This window comes from Pomacea canaliculata, linkage group LG8, assembly GCF_003073045.1.
Source record: "Pomacea canaliculata isolate SZHN2017 linkage group LG8, ASM307304v1, whole genome shotgun sequence".
In the NCBI taxonomy this organism is placed as follows: Eukaryota; Metazoa; Mollusca; class Gastropoda; order Architaenioglossa; family Ampullariidae; genus Pomacea; species Pomacea canaliculata.
Window position 1 is genome coordinate 16,572,391 of NC_037597.1, and position 24,603 is coordinate 16,596,993.

At 38.4% G+C, this 24,603-nt stretch overlaps 2 protein-coding genes across 2 annotated transcripts in view; both read right to left on the reverse strand.

Moving 5' to 3' along the window:
- Positions 1–4,254, reverse strand: part of LOC112570388 — a 68,407-nt gene extending 64,153 nt beyond the window's left edge. Inside the window, exon 1 of the mRNA XM_025248807.1 lies at positions 4,193–4,254. Within this exon, the coding sequence (XP_025104592.1) occupies positions 4,193–4,254 (62 nt within the window). The remainder of the gene's footprint in view (positions 1–4,192) is intronic.
- Positions 4,255–4,847: 593 nt separating this feature from the next.
- Positions 4,848–5,945, reverse strand: LOC112570391. Its single transcript, XM_025248808.1, has 2 exons — positions 5,644–5,945; positions 4,848–4,989 (listed from the first exon to the last, which is right to left on the reverse strand). Exons 1-2 carry the CDS (start codon positions 5,943–5,945, stop codon positions 4,848–4,850), a joined length of 444 nt encoding a protein of 147 aa, XP_025104593.1.
- Positions 5,946–24,603: the final 18,658 nt, after the last annotated feature.

Consider the following 24,603-nt stretch of genomic DNA (forward strand, 5'->3'; position numbering starts at 1 on the left):
GATGGGAAAGGATAGGTGTACCTAGTGAGTACACAGACAGGTATGCGTGATTGTGTAATTTTGTTATTTGTCCGTGTGTGCTAACTTGTGCCTGTTAGTTTTCAAAATATGAATCGCTGCAAAAAACAAATCTTCTGCTCATCATACAAATAGCTATATTTACTTACCAATTAGTAATCTCAGTCTCCTCACAAGGCTAATATGAAAGCTAATAATAAAGCCTTGTTAGCCGTGTATTTATTGTTTACTTCAACGTCTACGTCCTCAGTCCCCCGGGACTTTTTTCTTAGGTGTAGAAATAGTTTAGTAATTTTTTTGTTTTTTCGTAAAGCCACGAAACATTTTGTTAGTAGATACCTTTAACGTTTTAATATTAATAAATAAATAATTATCACAATTCGAGAAGAACTTTTTTAAAAAGGTCAATCAAATGCTTCGGTACCTAAAATTGCAAACAAAAACGGTTTAAAACCGCCAAGAATCACTTAGCAAGTGTAAAGGTATTTTCTTCGAAGTATACTAGCCCACAACTACCTCCGTTACCTATCCCGAAGCCACCTGAGAGATGAATAAGCGTCGGGCGTCTATAAAGATCACAGTCAAATAGTTTCTGAAGTGTTGGGGAGCCTGACTAACCGAGGGAGGTAGCAGCTCCGGGCAAAAACAAAGAGAGGACTTCACGGTTGAATGGATCGACAGTGTGGGGTCCAGTGAGATGTTTGTGACAGACCCACCACGCACATCATAAGTATGTATGTCAATATTTCTGTCGATTGTACTATAAATGTAGATGGAGGTTTCACGATACCTTTACACATGACAAACTGTGGACTGTGAATGTGATTAGAGAAGCAAGACTTCACACAACAAATGAATCTTGTTGTCTTTATAGTTGCGATAAACAAAGAATATCAAAAAGCAATAGATAAATTAAAATAGGATCTGGTTATGTCAAAAAAAAAAACCTAAACAAACAAAAACAAAAGCTAGATAGAAAGTGCGACTGTCGTGTCTTCTCGTATAGAAGATGTCATCTAACAGGTTAGTGAGAAAATATGGATGACTACATAATTATCAAAAGCTCTGCTATACACTGACTTTTTTTTAATAGATGGTAGGTTGGTAAGATAGGCAGGTATTAGGTATGAGAGACGGAGAGAGAAAGAAAAAAGTATAAATCAGTATCAAAATTCATCACCAATAGTAACATCATCTTTGTCTTCTTCATTCTTATAATATATTATCATCATCTCCATCATCATCGTTATTTAGTGCAGGTACATGCTCATGAAGGCAAGTTCACGGAGCTTAACATCAAGATGAAGACATCATTGTTAACAAGTTTGGGGACATAACAAGAATACGATGCCGTGTCGAGACAGTGTGCAAACTACAAAACGCAGATGAATAAAACAAGTAAACGATAGAAATCAATTAAAGACATTTGGTAAAAATAAATCACGAGCACAAAAGACAAGATTGAAGATATTTTATTCTTTTACCACATTTAAACAGCTTTAGGAATATCAAACAAAATTAAATCACACGTTAAGCAAACGTTTTTTTGCTCTACTTCTATCTCCGAAGAAAGAGTGGTTCTTGGTGTTTTTGTGTTTGAAGCAACTGAGGCATTGTAATGTCAGGGCAACGAGCCCTGGAAATAGATGCCACATGAAGAGATGTTACAGCGTGACCGAAACGAGAGCTGAACCCAGGGCAGCCAGTCTTCACTGAGTTATTAAAAGGTTCTAACTGTTGCGCCACCTGAAGAAGAACGAACAAGAAGACAATGCGTTCATTAGAGGTTGTCTTCCCCACCACAAGTGCAGGCTCAAGGCGCTCAACTATCGCGATTCAGATAGTTACGCATATTACTCATAAAAATAAAATCTGATAAATAATCTGAATAAATGACCCGAAACGCAATAAACTATAAAAACGGGAATATTATGGACTGCATATAACTCTAAAAGCTCCTGTGGGGATGTAATTACATGGCAGTTTCTAGAAATATGTCCCTTTATCTTTCACCTGCTGGACTATTTAATGTTACCGAATGATAAGCAGCTGGTACTTTGTACCTGGCTGTAAGAATGTTGTTGTGAGATTTAGCAAATATTGAAGGAGTAGAGGGTGTCTTGAACACACTGGCCAGGTAGACACGAAATATGTCTCTGGAGTGTTTACATTTGATCATCTAGGACCTACATGGAGGTGATCGTCACACAATGAGCACAGTTGTAGAGCAGTGGTCCTGGACACTTCCAGACCTTGTTTAGCAAGACTAGTAAGTACATATTCTATTTTGGTTATCATATGGCGCCATTGCACCAACACCAGACCTGTGACTCCTCCAGGGAAAACACCTTTGAGCTAAATACTTGCTCCCTGTCTGAATGGAGGTGGTATGTGAAGGCAGGTGTTATATACACATCACAGCTGTCTTTAACTTGAATACAGAATAAACTAAACATTAAAACGATGGCAAAAATCTACTTTCTCACGAACGTCCGGTAATTACTGTTTGTTCAGACTTCGTCCTGTGACGTTTGGAAAGTGTTGCACGCATACGCATAACTGACTCAACAATATTTCTAAATGTATTACTTTTTCGACTACATAAAATAAGTGAAGATATCTTTTTTAAAAATTTACATTGCATCCAAACACTAAATAAAAAAAGAAACAGCAAAAAACAGAAGCTAAGTACTGCTTAATACTGCTGCTGCACTAGAACTATGTGGTGTACGGTTTCCGAGAAGTGAAGTGAGAGTGTTGATGTCCGTTAACATGTTGTTAATCAAAACTCATCGACTACAAGAGGTCCGGGGCAAGAAAAATGTTATATCATGTATGAGTCAAGGATGCTAAACTTCAGTCCATAGTAAGGCACAGATACACGGGACCAATGGCATCTGGAACTTGGAGGTTTTGTACATCAACATCTTAATGTCAGCGTTTAATGTAATTTTTGACTTAATATTCGGGCGTAGAACCCTCGGTCAATGACATTTTGGTTTCACAAAAATAAACTGAACTAAAATTAATAGGAAGTTTATTCACCTTTTTTTGTTCCTCGTTCATTCTTGTCTAACATCTTTCTCTCTCGTATCTTTTCCCCTCTTTACTTTCTTGTCTTGTAGATGAACCTATGTTTCAGTACAGATAGTGTTTCTCCTTCATTCCAATAATTACTTTTCTTGATACGTTCTATAGGTTACACCAAGATGAAGCCAAACAAGAAGAATATATGTGAAACATGATTCATGCTAACTTCTTCAGTAATTGCACTTCTAGTTTAAACTAAGAACAACCGAGTCCTACTTAATCATGATCTGTCTTTCTTCATAGTAGAAGGCTTCAGTATCTACATACCTCTGTATACACATACTTCAGTACATACATACTTCAGTACATACATATTTCAAGGTGACAGGCACCTGCAGATTAATGTCCATCATTTTAGTTTATGAAGCAGCAAACTTCTAGAGCTGTAAAGAACAGAATATAGTAATGAATGACAGGCCCTCATGGTTTATTTTTCATTTGACTGCATAGATGATACTATTTGAGATAAAAAAATTTATGAAGATAACCAGATGACAACTTGCATTCAAACAATATGTCCATAAGTGAGCAGAAACAAATCTTTAATTCCTATAAACATGTTGTTTTGTAAACGATTGCTTCTTGCACGAAAGCATAAGCGTGTGTATGTTTGTACGCATGTATGTGCGTTTATTGCGAAAAATACATAGTAGCTGCTTACAATATCACTTTATAGCTGTAATCGTCACCAATAGAAATCAGCAGACACAATGTACAATCATGTACAATCAAAATAATATTAACCTGTAAATTAATTTTGTAAATCTATGAAAAATGTACCGCCTTATGCTCCTAGAAGAGTGACAAGGACTAATCTATGAAATATGTATTACATATGGGATAACAATTTAACTTACACATATTTTCGAGACAACTCTTGTTGTCTACGTTCCGCTATTCACGTGACAATGTCTACACAAGGTCGTGCGACTGTCACACAGTTCACCATGCAGGTTCTTTGGTTACTTCAAGCCTAGCAAAACAGTTCATCGAAGACCTGTTGTCCATTGAATAGTAAATAAGAGAAACAATGATAAACAAATCAGCGATGTTTTATACTTGTCTGTGATCATCCCCGACATACTTTGCAGCCATTATGAGGTAGTCCGTGTTTGGCATGACCTGTGTGACCTTTCGTGCCGGCATCATGAGAAATATTCCAACAAGATGAGCACAGACAGCTCAGGTATTACAATGGTAATGGGATTTGTTTCCCCTTCGAAGGCTTTTGGGAGAGTTGGAGCCACATGTCAATCAGGTTTATTAATGGACGATCGTGAAGCAACTATCAGATTTTTACTGTGTATGGTGATCAGTACAAAGACCGTTATCTGGAGAACTGAGGCGATATAACCTTTGTAATGAGCTGAATACAATAATGTGAACAAAATTTTCATCTTGTAAGATCATTGCGGGGACAGTTGCCGATCATCGTTGTAACAAAGGTCTAATATATTTTGATGTAAACATGTAAGATAAACAAATGTCTTATTACAGATGTCAATGCATACTCATATATTTAAGTTTTTACGTTTCCTAAATCAAATTAAAAGCACCGTTGAACAGTTTCTTGTGTAAAATTAACAATTGTTTCTGCCGTTTCAATTTTTGTCATTTAAACATCACAGTTTTACTTCTCTGACATTGGAATCGTCCAAGTTAGCATATTTGGATTCTGGTTATTCCTAATGTAATCAGAAATCATAAATACACCAATATGCCAGTGCTAGACTAAAACTTCAAAAATCATTGCGGGTGTTAATAGTCATAGGGATGGTAGTCGTGGATTGTTTTTGTGAGCTTTGTTCCCCACAAAATATTTTTTTTACTTCGCCTCTGAATCGAGCACCGCTGAGGCAGTAAAGATAAAAGTTGATGGCGCTGTTGAGGTACCAAGACAAGTTGCACACTGCCCAGATGAACAACAGCTTCGGTGATACCTGTTCATCCACACCTGGATCAATCAGGAGGTAAGTGCAGATAGGTAATGTCAGTAGAAGAAAGACCATCGACACGGTGATGAGAGTGAGGGTGAGTGACGAGGCCTTTTTCTGGCGACTGTTGACCTGGTCACAACCTCCGGCGGTCATCACACGGGCCACGTGTACAGACTGAATCACCTTCCACACTAACACACTGTTACCCACGACTACGATACTGAATGGAATCATCGAGGACATGGCGAGATCGATAAACGGGTACACGTATGAATCAAAATATATAAGGTCGTCGTTATCGATAATTTCACATGATTTCTCCGTTATATTTACTTTGTTTATTACACTAAACGCGTGCAAGCGGTACCAGTTGATTGTTGCACATCCGATTACAACACTGATTGTTACAAACCCAACCTTTCGTCCTGTACACGATACACTTTTGTAATGAGGCCACACAACCGACATCACTCTCTGCATCGTCATGGAAACGATAAGCCAGACCGAGATCATTCCGCAGGTATTTACGAGAAAGAATTGCAGTTTGCAGATGACTTCGTGAAAAGTATTAAAGTCAAAGGAAAACATATTAATTAACCATTTTCGGAGCAGTCCAGCATACAACAGGACGAGGTCAGACACGGCCAGCGCTGTGAAGTACAAGGACATAGTGTGTGACGACTGGCCCTCGCTCATTCGCCTCATCATCACGATGGTCATCACGTTGCCGAAGGTGCCGAGCACGAGGATGACAGGCGGGATGAACTTCCACATCATTTCAGTGGCTTGGGAGAACAGAGACAACTCGAAATCATTGTCTTCTTCTGAATGTCCAATATGAGATGTTTCCAATAATTTAGCAGAAATGTTTTCTGAAGTTTCCTTGATTCTGCTAGACATTATATATAAACTAATAATAACTTTATCAACTGAGGAGTTCGACGATAACAAAACTGTCCTCTGTCATTGCCATTGTAGTCGACATAAGAATATTATCAAAGTCTTGGTGCCTGTCTCTTATATTACCCAGTGTTTCCAGAATATTCTTCCTTCTGATTATTTTATAGATCACACTCGATAGAGGATATTATTCAAGTGTAAACATTGAGGACCTATTCCGATGATGGGAAAGGAGAGGGATACCTAGTGAGTACACAGACAGGTTTGCGTGATTGCATAATTTTGTTTTATGTCCGTGTGTACAAACCTGTACCTGTTATTTTTCAAAATAAGAATAGCTGCAAAAAACGAATCTTCTACTCGTCATAGGAGTCGCTATATTTACTTACCAATTAACATTCTCAATCTCCCCGTAAGGCTAATATGAAGCTAATTAATCGTGTGCTTATTTTTTTTTTGCCTTAAGTATACATTTTCCGCAGTCCCCCAGGACTTTTTTCTTAAGTGTACTGGAAATAGTTTAATATTTTATTTTATTTTTTTTTGCTTTTCCTTAAAGACACAAAACACTGTGTTAGTAGCTACCTTTAAAGTTTTAAAATTAATAAATAACTAATTATCTTATTTCTATTAGAATTTGAAAAAAAGAGCTCAATCAAATGCTCCAGTACCTAAAATTTCAAACAAAAACGGTATAAAACTGTCAAGACTCACCTAGCAAGTGCTTAAATTGTTTTACACAAATAATCAAGAGTAAAGTTATTTTCTTTGAAGTATACTACCCCACACCTACCTCACCAATGTACCCCGAAGCCACCTGAGAGACGACCATGCCTCGGGCGTGTATAACTATTCTAGTCAAATATTTACTGAAATGTGGGGGAATCTTGACTAACGAGGGAGGAAACAGCTCCGGGTAAAACAAAGAGAGAAGACTGAGAACACGGTTGAATGGATCGACAGTGTGGGGGCCAGTCGCTCGTGAGATCACTGTGTGAAGACCCACCACGCCCATCATTAGTATGTATGTCACTGTAAACACTTCTGTAGCTTATACTGTAAATGTGCTTTCTCCTCCGGGGTCTTCTGCTGTTCGCCATTGTAGATCGAGGTTTTACGATACCGTCACATATGGTTTTGACTTTGTTTTTAGAAAGATAGGTTGGTAAGGTAGGTAGGTATTAGTTAGGTATGACAGATGGAGAGAGAAAGAAAGCAAAAATAAAAAGTATCAGTATTATCATTCTTTATCGATAGTGATATCGTCTTCTTTGTCTTCTTAATTCTTATTATAACATCTTCATTATCACCATCATCGTCATCCTTTAGTGCAGGTGCATGGTCATGAAGGCAAGTTCACGGAGCTTAACATCAAGATGAAGACATCATTTTTAACATGTTTGGAGAAAAACAAGAATATGATGCTGTGTCGATACGCTGTGCACTTTACAAATCGCTGATGAATAAAACAAGTAGACGATAGAAATCAATGGAAGATATTTGCTAAAAATAAGTCACAAGCACAAAAGACAGGATTGAAGATATTTTATTATTTTACCACCGTAAAACAGCTTTGGGAATATTAAACAAAGTTAAATCACATGTAAAGCAAGCGTTTTCTGTCTCCAAAGAAAGAGGGGAGGGGGTTGGTGTTGTAACTAAGGCAATGTCATGGCAAGGCAACGAGCCCTGGAAACAGATGCCACATGAAGAAAAGGAACCGAGTGCCCGAGACTAGATCTGAACCCAGAACAGCCAGACTTCACTGTGTTATTAAAAGGCGCTAACTGTTGCGCCACCTGAAGAAGAACAGGAACAAGAACCATCATACGTTCATTAGAGGTTGCCCTCCTCAAGATAAGTACATGCTCAAGGCGCTCAACAATCGCGATTCAGATAGTAACGCATATTACTCATAAACATAAAATCTGATAAATAATCTGAATAAATGACTCCAAACGCAATAAACTATAAAAACGGAAATATTACTGACTGTATATAACTCTAAATGCTCCTATGAGGATTTATTTACATGGCAGTTTCTAGAAATATATCCCATTATCTTTCACCTGCTGGACTATTTAATGTTACCGATGATAAGCAACTGGTACCTTGTACCTGGCTGTAGGCGTTTTGTTTTGTGATTTAACAAATACTGAAGGAGTAGAAGGTGCCTTGAACACACTGGCCAGGTAGACACGAAATATGTCTCTGGGAATTTACATTTGATGATCTAGGACCTACATGTAGGGGATCTTCACACCATGAGCATAGTTGTAGAGCTGTGGTCCTGGGCACCTCCAGACGTGACCAGCCACCCATTGTTTAACAAGAACAGTAAGTATATATTCTAACATGAAGCCTCTGTCTCTTCTATTCTAGAAGCCTGTCGTATATATAAGCTGCCGCTCCGAGCGTCCAACTACGATCTTCCAAAGACAAAATGTTTGCCACCATATTACTTTTCAGTCACATTTGTTGTCAGCCTAGAAGTGAGCAAATATTTCCAAATAGTTTGTACCTATGGTGAATGTTAAAGGGATGTAAGCCTCTTTTTATAAAAAGAGATGTAATCAAAGACAATAAAGACGTGTCTATCTGACCAATTTTAAAAGAGCCGACAAGTAAAGGTGATATTTGCAGCTCAGTATTATTGTCTCTTAAAAAGAAACTGGCTGTAAATGTAATTTTACATCTCAAAAGAGGACTACCAGACCCATAAATAATATAGAACTTCCACTAATTGCTTACTAAATATTATCTCAAACAAAAAGCTTCAGATCAAGTAAACACTTACACTTTATAAATTAATGATAAATATAGGGAGAAAATGAAGTGTAGGTCTTTATAATTTTGTGCTTTTAAATATAAAACAACGATGACTCACTACAATATAGTTAGGCCTATCGTTAATAAACAGAAATCTTAATGTCACAGAATGTTTTGCTTGTTAAGAGGTAGCTAATGAAGAGATAAGAAAGCCCCTAGGTAGATCATACAAAAGCGAAGAACTACTACTATAGCTGCTAATCATCATTTTCATCTTCATCATAGTCATCATCACCAGAAAAAGAAGGTGGATGTGTTTTTTTAACTGTTCGTTGTACAAAACCAGCCTCTCGTGTGGTGCGGTGCCAGACTGTGGACACCAGACAATACAGTGATGTATTGGACTTCAATGTTTTGTCCTTTCAAACAAGCTTCCCTAGTGATAGCTGATGGTGAACTAGAAACATCTCACGACTTCATTAAATGTCTTAGTTACTAATTATCACTTACTGAAACACTTTCTCAAATACATATTAATAAAGTGTATATAATGCCGTTTAATTTAAATAAAACGGTAAAACAAAGTCCTGTTTCGTAACAAAAAACATAAGTCCCTGGATTTGTTTTTGTATGAAATTATTTAAATTATAAATAAATTTATTATAAATTTATTAGAAAAGGCAGAATCACGATCATGTTAATACAACTGAATTTTTGTACACATGAAATTTCATACACTTGAGAGGACTCTTTAAAATAAATTTCAGACATAGTATTTTGGCTAAATTCATACCAAATAATGTCAACAGCCTGTTGTGTATAAAAAATTCATAAAAAGCTTCGTACTGTTCAGTAACTTCAATGTGTACTTTGCTGTAAAGGGGTAAATAGCACCGAAAATATTTTGTACTTTATCCAAATCCGATTAACACTCTTTAAATACGAACTATTAAATAACAAAAACACTTATCATTATACCTGTTTTATGAATTTTTAATTAATTAATGTTAATATTTGTCAAAATATGCATGTATTAAAGAACCGCTGTAATGTCTGGATTACAACGTTTGTAATAAAGCTTTAATACTGATGTATTATATAAATAGTAAGAGTCGATGACTGGATTTTATTACACCGTACAGTTTTGTAAATATTTTGTAAATATTATTTTGATCTGTTTGCAGAGCAACCCTCCTGGAATAAATGATTATGAAATTCTCTGATTGATAAGAAAAGAAGTTTAACTCTTCTACTTGTCGAAAACAAACTCACAACACAGTTGATTCGCCTTGTGGTCCAACTTACAAACACATGGATTGCAAATGAAGGGTTAATGTTTTCTCTTAAGAGCGGTAATAACATTTTGCACTAAAGTGCATTCATTAAATTCCAGAAAAAGAAGGAAAAACCAAACAACTTCATCGTTTCTGTCGGTAAAGGTCGGCAAGTCCCGTTGTTGCTGCTTTCATTGACGCTTGATGTCCAACAGGACAGACCGACGATGGACTATATTCCTATCGTGGAATAGTAAACACAATAAGAGATTGTCAAGTGAAAAGGGAGAATTTTAGACAAACGAAACTTGTTCTTTCAGACTATTTGGGGGAATTCAGGCAATTCTCATGCTATGTTTGTTGATTCGGGACTTCGATGAGAACTAACATTCTGACTGCGCGTTGTAGTTTGATAACCTGATCGTCTGCATGGCATTGTTAAGACACAGCTTTCATACTTCAACAAATTTAGACTACTAGTAATGAGGGTATTTCCAGGTTTTAGAAGAAAAAATCAAAGAAACATCAAACATGAAGATAATTGCTGCTTGTCTCCGTGTCTCCCTTAACGACATCATAAACAGCGCACACGTATGCTGCCAAACATTCCCGCTATGTAATAAAACTTTGAACAGCTAGTTAATGAAATATTCAGTTCTCTGTCATAAGCATGTCACATCAAATAAAGTACTGACAAAGTGAGCATTTCGTGCATCTTTTTTCTAGTGTGCCTTGGTATGTGCAGGCAAGAAGATGATCCAAACTCTTCACAAGACGAGAATTTTACCTCCTGGTTACTGAGTTCTCTACGGTCATCACACACTGAGAATTGGAACCTAGTGACACAAGCTGGTTGTTTACAATTGCAATAGTCTTACCTACTGCTCGTTAGTATTTTGCCCGTTGTAACAATGACCTGTGTACAATTCTCCGACCTTTCTGTAGAATTTTAGTCTTCAGCCACTCAGACCTCTGACATGCTGCGTATCACTGTGTCCGAGACAGAAGTCGTGCTTTGTATAAACTATAACCGTAAGAAATAATCAGTTTATTCTATGTTATCTTGGTGTTTTTATTTGGTTTCCTTTGTTTTGGGGAGGGTGGATAGGGGTTTGCATATGCCTGAAATAGCGACTAAAGCTTTCAAGCAAAACAATTCTCACCTGCGTTCGTTGTCGAAACCACACCGACCATGCTATTGCCAAGTAAACATCAATAGTAAGTCAAGAAGTTCTGTTTGTAAATATGAGCGAAGGTTAGCATGTAGCACATTCGTTATTACAACATTTAACTTATCAAGTCAACATGGAGTAGAGAAACTGTCTGACTTTGCCGGTACAACATTTCACGATCAGTTAATGAAACAAATGTGACCATTGTCTTCTTATAAATCACGCTCTTCGCTTCTTTTGTTCCTGTTTCAAGTACTTTTTCGTGCAGTATGTCGGCTAGATTTTATCACCAGGTTGCATTGTCCAAAGCATATCCTTACTACTTCATTTCTGAACTTGGTCCCGCTAAGGCAATACAGGTAAAAATTAACAGCGCAGTTTAGATACCAACATAAGTTGCATATCGCCCAGGTAAGCTTCAGCTTTGAGAATGAACTGCTCATCTCGATATCAACAACAGGGTCAGTGATGAGATAAACAGTGATTGGTAACGACAGAAGAAGAAAGGCCAGCGACACGGTGATGAGGGTGATGGTGAGTGACGTGGCTTTTCTCCTGCGACTGTTGACCTGGTCACAACCTCCGGCGGTCATCACACGGGCCACGTGTACAGACTGAATCACCTTCCACACTAACACACTGTTACCCACGATTAGGACACTGAATGGAATCAGTGACGTCACTAAAAGATCAATATACGGATATACATACCAATCAAAATATACTAACCCTTCGTCGTCAATGTTTCCACACGAAACGTCCGTGGAATTAACTTCCCTTATTAAAGAATAGGCATGGAGTCTGTAGTAATTAAGAGCAGTAAACACAACTACAATAATACCTATAACACCTTTATCCTTTCGAGTTGTACAAGAGAGACCCTTAGAGTGACGCCACACAACGGACACAACTCTCTCTGACGTCATAGAAGCCACGAGCCAGGCTGAGATGGTGGCACAGGTATTGATGATGAAGAACTGTAACTTACAGACGACGGCATGGAGGACTGTAACATTTAAACTATAAACATGATACAGCCATTTGTGGAGCAGTCCTGCATACAGGATGACGAGGTCGGACACGGCCAGCGCTGTGAAGTACAAGGACATAGTGTGTGACGACTGGCCCTCGCTCATTCGCCTCATCATCACGATGGTCATCACGTTGCCGAAGGTGCCGAGCACGATGATGACAGGCGGGATGAACTTCCACATCATTTCAGCCGCTTGGGAGAAGAGCAACGACTCGTTGTCATATTGAGGTTCAGTGTAACAACAAGCGGAGTTGTCTCCTGCCGTGGTGTTATGTAGCCATCCTATCTGTCCTCTTGTGTTGTCTCCCATAATCAGATGGATAAGATAAGCTTTTACGTGACAAAAATATTTAATGTCTGCGTTGGGGACACTTGTTTTTTAGTTGTACTGTCTGTTTACATTCAACTAACCTACCTACTTATTTAAAACTTAACTTTCTACCTTGGTGTCTAGTTCTTTATATGTAAGCTGCCTCCTGCTGTCCTGAGTCATCAAACAAAACAGTCTCAAATGGCTATCCGACCGATCATCAACGGGATGCAAGAAAAACTATGATCGGTGAAGAAAAAATTCTTTGTCAATTGTTCTGAACTGTTTCATCCTGAAACCACGATGAGTACATGCAACATGTGACAGCACTGACGGTAGCTGCACAGACGAAGTCCATGTGTCTTTAAGTTTTCTTCTTATTCTTAGGCATCATTAATTTGCTAATAGATGGCAGAACTCCCCGACATCTAGGTAAAACACTTACGTCCTCAGAGTAAACATTATGGGTTAAACAGTCCTTATATACATCACAGGTGTCATTAAAAGACAAAGATTACAATAATCATACACATTACAGCAAGGCGTGTTCTTTTCCCTCAGAAATAAAATAGTTCACGTGTGCTTTTGCGTGCGTCCGTGTGTGCATTTACCTACCGTTGCGTGAATACCCGTAAATAGTTCACACAATCTATTAAATGTCAGTAGGTATTTAGCAACATAAAAATATAGAAATCTTTTGCTTAATAGAAGCAAAATTTGTAGAAAGACGTATTTGCGTAATTGAGTAATTTAGTTTAGTCCAGGTCTTATATTAGTCGACCGGCACGCGGGACCTGTGACAAACAGATCGACACTCGTGCAAACATTATCGGGTAGCTGGGTTTGTTACTGTGTTATTCCTGCTGTGCGTGCGTTGTTTAAAAACAAACCTTGTGTTTAGTCGACTGGGGGAGAATAATAGCGACAACGGTCTTTTACTCGCCAAACACATTAACGATGTTCTCTGAAGTAGCATGGCGCTTATATTTCAGACGCAGAGAGTTAGAGTCGGGATGTCTGGCTGGCCAGGTACCTGGTCATACAAACTATGAGAGGTCCAGAAATAGAGCGCCCTGAGAATAATGCTAAATACTATGGGAGGCGATATGAAGTAAGACATGTTGTGGTGAGTTGTGGTATGTCTGGTGTTATGTCCTCTACCTTGTATGTTGCTTTTTTTTTTTTTTTTGGTTGTCTGTCGTATTTCGTCACTAAGGAATTGCGTCAATCACGTGACGTAATTTTAATAAGTAAAGAAAAAATGACGTCATAGCAATGACGCAGGGTCCGGCTGGCACCTTGCCAAAAGACGTAGAAGTTGTGTCACGTGCAGCAAAGCACACAAACACAAACACAACTCTGTCCCCAGGTTCCTGCAGGTCGCACCCGGCACCAAGCAGACGACACGCCAGTCTGACCACGGACGTGTATAGGTGGACTGCTGTCTGCCAAGACCAACGTTTAGCCTCTTGCGAAGTTCTCTGCTGTTAGTCTCGGCGAGCCTGAACAAAGAATGTGAATAAACCGGAAGCTTTGTAGTCTCATGCCTCGTTTTAGTAAACTGGAAAAAAAATTGTCTGCCAGCAGTCCAGTAATACAAGTTCGCGGTCTGACCCTGTATAGGTCAACAATTGGAGTCCAGAGCACTGGCATTGACCTTCGTGTACCCGCAACGTGTGTCCTCGCGTCAGCTATTCGCAGCATCCAATAGGTAAACTATAAACTATTTCTTATTCTCTTTTTTTCATCGGGGCTCGTGGAAAGTCTACAGCAGCCATATTTGTTATCACCTTCCTGCACCTCAAAGCTTGTGATCTCTCTAAATATATATATACACACACATTGTTCTGACAGTCTGAGTAATAAACACAAGATCACAAATTCCGTTGTACTTTATTTTATTGTCATTTTGTTCTCATAATTTGACTTGGCTAATCAACATCAAATACTACAAAAGGGATGAAAATGAGGGAGAAAAGTAAATATTAATAACAGGAACATAATGCACAGCACCTTCATTAGTGAAAGCGAACAACAGTCCTGTCAAGAAGAAATAAAATATATATGTGTTTGCTTGTGTGTGTGTGTGTGTGTAAAAGAGTCAAAGGTTGAAACCTAACCAACTCCACACCGTCTGTATCCTACAAAATGTCATCAGCGATGCTCACTATGTTTAATGGACGGTCACAGGCACGTTACACCGGCGGATGTAAATTTTTGGCAATTATTTTCTTTGTTCTAAGATGTTACCGTGGTCTCCAAGAGTAAAACTACTAGGTAGAATAACTACGACTTTCCTCTGCTTTACAGTACAAGTGTAAACAAGGTCGTACTTTGAGGTGGTAAGTATGAGACGAACAAACAAACAGAAAAAGACGGGAGGAGGGCAACAAAAAAATCACGTGGCAGCTTCACGTTATACACCAGCTGCCTAACATGAACTGTCATTAGTAAAGGCACAAACACTTCATCCAGTCACAGTGGATTACTGTACTGAGTGTCTTTTATCGTCTGTGATGATGTGAGTATTATGCTAGTCTACTGCTTGTGCAGCTCTTGATGGTATGGGATGCTAGAACAAATGATTAGTACCTAAGTTTTTTGCTACATCTCCGGGTTCATAACTACCGACACGAGATGTTACATTCTGTTAATAGACGACATTACAAGATGCAATATTTAACAAAAGTATTCAATGATAGCACAGGTTAGAATAGTCGGTCGGCATGACATCCAAGGATAGTAACGTCGCTAGGCAACAGCGATAACAACTAAGCTGTTCACCATTCTGATTCATGATTTTTGAAAAGAGGTAGTTCGAGTTGGGCAAGTAACGGCTTCCCAAGAAAGAACAAGCATTCAACAAGAAATATTTGATGTATTCTTACTCCTGCGAGAAAGAGGCAAGACCATACACCGTTGGGTATTCAGCTGCTGTTGAAGGGACAAGTCAAAGAGTTGTCATCATCGTTAGTAACTGACCAGCAATCAAAGGGTCGGCGACATCTTTGTTGGAGCCGCTACGAAGAAGGCATTGTTGGATTCTATATTGCTTCGAGTTACGAGCCACATACTTCTGAGACAGATTTACACTTTCTTGAGTACCTGCACTTGAGTGAACTACTCAGGGTGCAGCTGAATTTTACTTCTGCCAAGCCTCGCATGCAATGAACTATTGGCAGATAGAGAATACCGAATGATTACAATTTGCATCTCATTAAGAGTTGTAATTAGTAGCAAGAAAATAATACAAAAGAATGTCATAACCTATTGGTGGTTGTTTTACGAGGTATTCAAGGATGAAGGCAATTCAGAAGGCCTGAGTAAAATTTATTTGGTCGTCATGATAGTTTCTTATTGATAAGACACAAAGGTATCTACATCATCCCAGTGAGCGGTCTCATGAGGTCATCACAATCAGGTATCTCTTCATTTGATCTGTGATGACAGTCGTTTATCTTCTGATGTAAGGTATCTCTCAATGTTATCACAGCATTTCTAGAAGGCAGAAGGCCAAATTACTATGAGACTTATTCACAACTTCATAAGATATATAAACAAATTCCTATTTCATAATCAAGAAAAGTTTACTTGACTGGCATATAGCATAGATATTGGAAATAATGAGAGATGATGAAATTTATTATTAAGTGAAGAGTTGCTATTCATTCTGCTAGTCCTATATCACCTGTAAACACTAGGCACGAACATTAGTCTGGTTGATGCAAACATGATTAAAAATATTTACTATGATCTAAGTTGACTAATTTACAATAATAAATATTTGCTATTAGAAGAAAGAAAAAATAAGCAACTGCTTCTATTAAGGCAAGCTGAAAAACAACATATGAAGGTTTGAAGAAATAATCGACAAAAAAATAATTTTATCTAACGCTTCTTTTTGACAGGTCACGTGCATGACAATGATGAACATGTGTAAAATATGAATATGTGCGATCGAATTTCAGTACAAAGGACCTGCCTCCAAACGCTTTTTTCTTAGTATCGTCACTTAAAATAGTATTTTGGTTCAACCACGAATTGGTTAAAAATCTGTCTGACCTTATCATCTTTCAAGTCATTTTAGGTTCTTGTCTTCTCGATGAAAATTTTAATCCACAGTTTTAAGGTCAAATTGTAAGATAAAAACCGAATAAAAAAAACCAACGTTTAGTTCAGAAATCATTTTTTGTATTGGAGGTCATTGACAGTTTAGTTGTAGATATTTTGATTGCAACACTTTGCCCACATAATAATATCTTTTTGGCTTCTCTCCTAAACTTTGCACCGCTAAGGCAATACAGGTAAAAATTTATAGCGCTGTTGACATACCAAGATAAATTGCAGAAAACCCATATGAATAACACCTTTGATGATTTTTGTGAGTATATGTCTGGATTGAGAATAAGAAACGTGCAGACAGGTAATGTAAGTAGAAGAAAGGCCAGCGACACGGTGATGAGAGTGAGGGTGAGTGACGAGGCCTTTTTCTGGCGACTGTTGACCTGGTCACAACCTCCGGCGGTCATCACACGGGCCACGTGTACAGACTGAATCACCTTCCACACTAACACACTGTTACCCACGATTAGGATACTGAATGGAATCAGTGACGTCACAGTCAGATCGATATACGGATATATGTACCAGTCGAAATATTTCAGCCCTTCGTCATCGATATTTGTACACAAAATCGCCGTGGAGTTTTCGTCGATTATTAAAGTGTACCCGTGCAAGCGATACCCGTTTAAAGCTATGCATGCACTCATAATGCTAATTACGACAATCCCGACCTTTCGTCTTGTACACGACAAACTCTTGTAATGAGGCCACACAATCGACATCACTCTCTGCATCGTCATGGAAACGATCAGCCAGGATGACATCGTTCCGCAAGTATTTACCAAAAATAATTGTCCTTTGCACAAGGAGTCATGAAAATTATTAAAGTCAATATTAAACAAGTTAATGAGCCATTTACGGAGCAACCCTGTATACAAGAGTACGAGGTCGGACACGGCCAGCGCTGTGAAGTACAAGGACATAGTGTGTGACGACTGGCCCTCGCTCATTCGCCTCATCATCACGATGGTCATCACGTTGCCGAAGGTGCCGAGCACGATGATGACAGGCGGGATGAACTTCCACATCATTGCAGTCGCTTGTGAGAACAGCAAAGTCTTGAAATGGTCTTCGTGTTTAATGTAATCATGTGCTGCTGTGACATTAGCAGGAGTGTCGTCTGTCACCTCCTCTACCTTCCCACTCATAACGAGAGTAAAGATTGTGGCCGTTGAGTTTAACGCTTGAGTGGACTCGTCCTGCGTTCTCGCTTTCCACTAGAGGGACATTAAATTTAAAACACAATGATTCTCTCGCAGACCATCGGGAAACTTATAAGGTTGTTTTTTTCCAAACTTTCAATAGCAGTTTTTGTTTTCCAGATATTGTTTTATAATCCCGCTTGCACGTAAAATACACACACATATTTCAAGATGGAGGCTAACCGTCAATGTAATCTGTCACAGACAATTTAAGCGTAAATATTTACATGTTGGCTTATTTTATTTTTTTACGGTTGGTATTTGTTGTTGCCAACTTGTATATGGTTTGGTTTTAAAATGTCCATCTACAGCAACAAAAGCCAACAAAAAATGCTAGTCATTTCGTCATGCTTGCTATATTTACTCACAAATTAATAATTTTAATATTTAATATTTTAAAGTTCAAATGATGAATCTAATACAACCAGGACGGAAATGTACAGTCGTCGAGAAATTTTACGATATTTGCTAACAAATAGTTTGGTAATTTCTCGCTCTGTTTTGTTAGTTATTTGTACTTTTTATTTAACAAAAGAATGAGAAATGACATATTTGGCCAGACTAGGATGAAAGGAAATCACAAAAGTCTTGGTCTCCGACTGGCGCGGAAGAAATGGTATTGCAGGTACAGTTTTCTTTGCTTTTATCGACAGAACAGGTATGGAGCCTCGTGAACTGAAATGTCATCTAGTCAGGTGGGCCACTTCAAACACAGCTCACTGATGTCTGGTTAAGTGCTAGGAGATGCTAATAAAATTTAAAAAAAATCATCACTTAAGCTTGTAGACTTACCTGAAGACTGAAAACAGGCGTTTTGAAAAACAAATTGAGATGGTAAAAACGGGAAAAAAATTAAAAGAACGAGAAAACTAAAAAAACGTGTATGGATGTATGGACCATCAGGCCTAAATCTGATTCATTAAAATGCTTTGCAAGAATCTGGTGTTATTCAGAGTTTAGTTTACCTTTTACCTTCAGAGACCTGTACATACATTTGGCATTCTGTGTGTGTAAGGTTGTTCAAAAAATAATATTCGTCTAAGACTCAAAAACAACAGACTTGTGTGAACAGCTTCCAAGCTTTGTTTTGTGCTTTGTGGAAAGAGGGTGCAAGTGAGTTTGTGTGTGTGTGTGTTTTGTAACCGCCACACAAGAATCCCTAACATATTATTTATTTATACACAACAGTAAGTAGCGTATTTTGCAGTGGATGCAGCGGTTAAACCATTTAAAAATGATGTAAACTAGAATTAATAAAACTGCCTCAGGAACTCTATCCGTATGTTTAATAACTCGTAGTAGTAAAACCCATGCACATCAATGTGTTGTGAACATTATCTATATAAATTAAAAAGAATGTTTCTATACACATGCAGCTGGCTGTAGGTGTGGTATACGTATGTTATGTACATGTGGATGTGCATGCATACGTTTTCCTATTTTCCAGTATAGTTCGTAGGCATTACACTAACCACTTTTTTTATTTAACTCCTCGTTTTCCTTCTTGACTCATTCTGACCGTCTGCATCTTAAACACAAAATGACATTCCGCTGTACATCTTTATATTTTGACATCTTTTCTCACAATGATAACTAGCATACACAGTCTTTTATTGTCTTTTATTGTCATGTGGTACGGAAGATGGGATAAAAATGAACATGAAAATGCATATCACTAAATGTAGAACACAGGAACACAATAGACACTGGAGCCATCAGTGAAAGAGAACAGCATTCATATCTAGACGAAATAATACATCGGTACCTGCAGTAAACCGTACGATCGTATTTAATTCAATCATTATCTATTCACAACACAAAGTGTGGCGATGTGTGTGTACCTGCGTGTGTAAGTGTGTGTGTGTGTGGACGGTTAAAAACTAAACATTTCCACACTGCTAATACCATTCCAAACAAATCTGGCAACAACATTTTCTACGATCAGTTCGGTCATTGACTATATTTGGCAGGTGACAATTATTTTATTCTGAACTAAGATGTGACTGATCGTTTAAGCGTAAAAATACTACGCAGAGGAAATTGCAACGTATATCAATTAAACTTTACAAATGTAAATAATGCAATAATTTGAAACGCTAAGGATTGAAATAGAAAAAGACAGGAAGAGAGAGGGAGGGAGGAGGAAGGGGGGGGGGGCATTGGTGTTTAACGCCGTGCCAGCAACTGAGGCTATATTACGGCAAGCAGTCAGCCCTGTAAACAGATGCCACATGCAGAGAAAGAACAGCGTGCCCGAGATGAGAAACGAACTCTGGGCAGCAAACGTTCACTGTATTGGTGACAGGCGCTAACCGTTGCGCCACCGGGCCGCTCGAGGGAGGAGGAAGAGGGAGAAACGAGTCACATGACAGTTACCTAACATGAGCTGCCAGGGAGGGGATGCTAACAGTCCAAGTGTTTTACTCTTTACTCTTGTGCTCACCCCGCATTCTTATTAGATTGACTCAAATAAAGCATTGTGGGTAAAACATCATGTCTGGAATAAAACATTAACAATAACATCACAGCTGGATAATAAAGTGGAAGAAGTTTACCTGGGTGAACCCGAGTGACCCGGTTGCAGAAATATTTGTCCACACAGTGATGAGGACAGAAAAATATCATTATTGAACCAGCGTTTTCTTTCTTTTCTTCCTTTTTCATTTTTCTTTCTTTCCTTGTTTTTTTTTCTCCTTTCTCTTTCTTTGTTTCTTTCTATCTCTTATCTTGCTTCTACTCTTTTATTGTTTTCGTTTCGTTATTTCTTTCTTTCTCATCCCTTTCATACAAAATAAGAATTATGTTTTATCTTATTGCCTCAGTGGCAGCTTCGTTTTTTTCTCTTTAAAAATGAAGTAGTAAGTTGAATAAAAGACATTTTATTTAACATCTTGGTAGCGAGTGGTTGAGTATTACACGCATTTCACAATCGATTTTGTGGCTATTAAGAGGCACTTCATAATGAGCATAACTATATCACAAATAAACTTTCAGTGAAAATGCAAGGTACTCAAGCTTCGTGGCAATTGTGAAAGTCGGTTTAACACTTGTAGCAACAACATCCCACCTACTGGTCATAGATGTGACGAAGATAAAATATTTTTATATGTGGTCATGCGGATGTTTCTCATTATTTTATCCCAGTAAAATATTGCTCGATGTGATCTGTGATCACAGTAAGGTATCGTTTAATATGGAGATAGCAAGGTATCTCTAGATGTAGTCAAAATAAAGTATTTCTTGATGCAACCACAATAAGGAATCTCTCAAATTTACTAAAGTCTTCAGCAAAAATATGTACATGTACTCTCATTTTCAACTTCTGGCAAGAGGTAGAAAGAGCTGTACTCATCCTGAAGGGAATAAAACCGTTAGGTGTTGACAGCGTTCCACCTGAGCTGTTCAGGGAGGGTAACAAACTACAAATACTTCAATGTGGAATGGCCCACTGGATAGATACAGTAACTAATCATACCCTTCAAAAAAAAAAAAAAACAACTGAAAACCAGCAAAAGGTGCCAGAACTAAAGAACTATAAATCTAATCAGTCACTCGGGCAAAGTGATGTTGAAAGAAATACTCAGCTCCACCACGGAGAAACTGCGATCAAAAGAACAGGCTGGGTACAGACCAGGTAGGAGCACACTTTAGCAGATCTTTAACTTTTGCATCATTATAGAGAAGTATCTTTAACATCTATCACAATTTTACAGGCTTTATAAAGGATTTTGACAGAGTCTGGCACGAGGGGTTACGGCATGTGATGCGAACATTCAGCTCCGAAAGAGGTTTTGTCCAGAACGTCCATCAACACGCTTTAACAGAGCTCGTGTCTTATACACAGTAACACCAATGACAGTCAGCCAGTGCGTCTATGTGCTCCCCCCAACGACCGATACCAGCAAGGGAGAAGGACTGAAGGACTGATAACGATTGCAGCAATAAACCATTGTGAAATAAACTGGATTTCATTTGACATAAAAAAAACAAATTGACCAATTTTTTCAATAACGAATATCAGTTTATTGCTAGTGAAACACGTCGTGATAACAGGTTAACTACGGATGTAAGTAAGAACACACGGTCAGCCTCCAACAAACACATGTTTGGGCGTCTTGTGAATACAGAGCACAGACCTCCACAAGATTGTTCTTTGGAGTATCTACACACTACCAGTATCCCGACTTAATCGTAAAAATGTTAAAATATTTTGACATTTATATCACTTCAGTAAGTTGTCTTTATTCTGACATTTCTAGTTCAGATATGAACCAAGAAAAATTATACCGCACTAAATCATTGTTAACAGCCAGCTGCAGACACAAGAATACCAACCTTCACACACAAAAAAAAGTTCAGTTTAAAAGTCGTTGTTTGTACTCGTGGTCATAGACAATGTAGTTGTAGATATTTTCATTGCAAAAACTGGCACACATAATAATTTTATCACTTCGCTTCTAAATCTCGAACCACTAAGGCAATACAGGTAGAAGTTGATAGCGCTGTTGACATACCAAGATAAATTGCAGAAGGCCCAAGTGAATAACATTTTCGATGATGACTCCAAATCAACATCTGGATTGATAATGAGAAAGGTACAGATAGGTAAGGTCAGAAGAAGAAAGGCCAGCGACACGGTGATGAGAGTGAGGGTGAGTGACGAGGCCTTTTTCTGGCGACTGTTGACCTGGTCACAACCTCCGGCGGTCATCACACGGGCCACGTGTACAGACTGAATCACCTTCCACAGCAACAAGCCGTTGCCAACGATCAAGAGACTAAATGGAATCAGTGACGTCACCACCAGATCGATCCACGGATAAATGTACCAATCGAAATATTTTAGCCCCTCGTCATCAGTATTTGTACACAAAGTCCGATTAGAGTTTTCTTCAATTATTAGACCGTACCCGTGCAAGCGATACCAGTTGATAGCTGTACATACACTTACAATACCAACTATAACAAACCCAACTTTTCGTCCTGTACACGACAAACTCTTGTAATGAGGCCACACGACGGACATCACTCTCTGCATCGTCATGGAAACAATAAGCCAGGATGATATCGTTCCGCAGGTATTTATCAAAAATAATTGTAGTTTGCAGATTACTTCGTAAAAAGTATTGAAGTCAAAGGAAAACATATTGATGAGCAATTTTCGTAGCAACCCTGTATACAGGATGACGAGGTCGGACACGGCCAGCGCTGTGAAGTACAAGGACATAGTGTGTGACGACTGGCCCTCGCTCATTCGCCTCATTATCACGATGGTCATCACGTTGCCGAAGGTGCCGAGCACGATGATGATAGGCGGGAGGAACTTCCACATGATTTCAGTGGCTTGAGAGAGAAGCAAGTCATAATCATCTTTATTTTCAGTGGTCCAGCCATGAGGATCGTGTGCTGTGAGGTTATCACCAATTTGGTCCAAAACTTCCTTGATTTCAACGGTCATAACAAGAAGGCCAATGAGTTTTTCTTCTCTAAGTGAAGCACAGATTTTCTGGAATGACACTCGAGGTAAAATAAACATCATCTGCAGTCTGACCACGTTAAAGCTAGCACTTTGTTCAGTTTCTAACCCTGCTTTAAGCATTTATTCTGTTTAACACACAAACACACAGATGGAGGCTAACCTTTAAAGTAAACTGTCAAAGTTTATTGTGTATATTTTCCCATCTATTTTGTCATTTTTTTGTATTTATTCTTGCTTTGTTATATTTACTAACCTATTAATAATTTTAATATTTCCCTTTGTCAGAAATGTCAAGTAGCTTTATGTCTTATACTGTGCTTCGACGAAAAAAGAAAAATTGCCTAATTTAAGAATTTTATGAAGTTCACAAACAAATAGCATCCTAATTTTTCACTATACATATTTTTTAATCTATATACCTTTCATCTAAGTGGCAATAACTGTTTCGCCGGACTTCTTTAAAAAATTTGTATTCAACGTGGTCTGTAACTACCAGCGCAATCATTTGATACTTCAATATACAACAGCTGCAGAAGTATCATAGACTAACACCTCGGTGAAGCAGAAACTCTCAACAAGTACTTACATCATTAAGTAACCAATCAAAATTTCAGCTCTTTACTTTCAAGTTCAACTGAGTTCCACCCCTTCTCCTATCTCAAATGATCGCCAAGCCACTTATGAAACACTGGGTCCCAGGTTTGTATCTATGACAACTATATCCACCAGGTACTTGAAGAAATGTATTGGCATTGTGAAAAATAAAGAAGGAAGCAGCCCTGCTTGCATCAAGGGAGGACATGACACGTGACTGCCACTGTCAGAATGATGAAACAGGGTGGAACGGACTGCAAGGAGAGTGGATGGTCAGCACGAGGATATTTTGGAAAATTCATGGCTGGTTTCTTAATATTCAAAAGTGTAAGCTTAAGAACTCAGTTCTGCAGTCGAGGGCTCCAATAGTAGCCGGAGACTGAGCCAGACTGGTCCTTGCTGCTGAAATCGTCGGAAAACTTGATGTTCAATCAGGAGCTGACAGTGACTAAGGTGGATTGTAAACACTGCCACTGAGAACACATGGATGTGTGAACAGACACAAATGTGGTCATGAAGGATGATGACTTATCATCGATGGAGATGCGCTGCTGACGATTGGTCAAAATGTTTAGGACCCACAGAAGTAGTCGATGTACAGGAAGTTGCTAAGAAAGAGTTCGCGCTCCTTCCACCTTTTTTTCGCAGCAGTGACTAGCAATCAGAAAAGTTAATCGATGTCTTAGGAAAAAAAGAAGGAGCA

Coding starts and splice junctions, on each gene's coding strand:
- LOC112570391 (XM_025248808.1), bottom strand. CDS start 5,945: ATGTCTAGCAGAATCAAGGAAACTTCAGAAAACATTTCTGCTAAATTA. Junction 4,990..5,643: donor GCTGGACTGCTCCGAAAATG/GTTAATTAATAT, acceptor GTACCTCAACAG/CGCCATCAACTTTTATCTTT.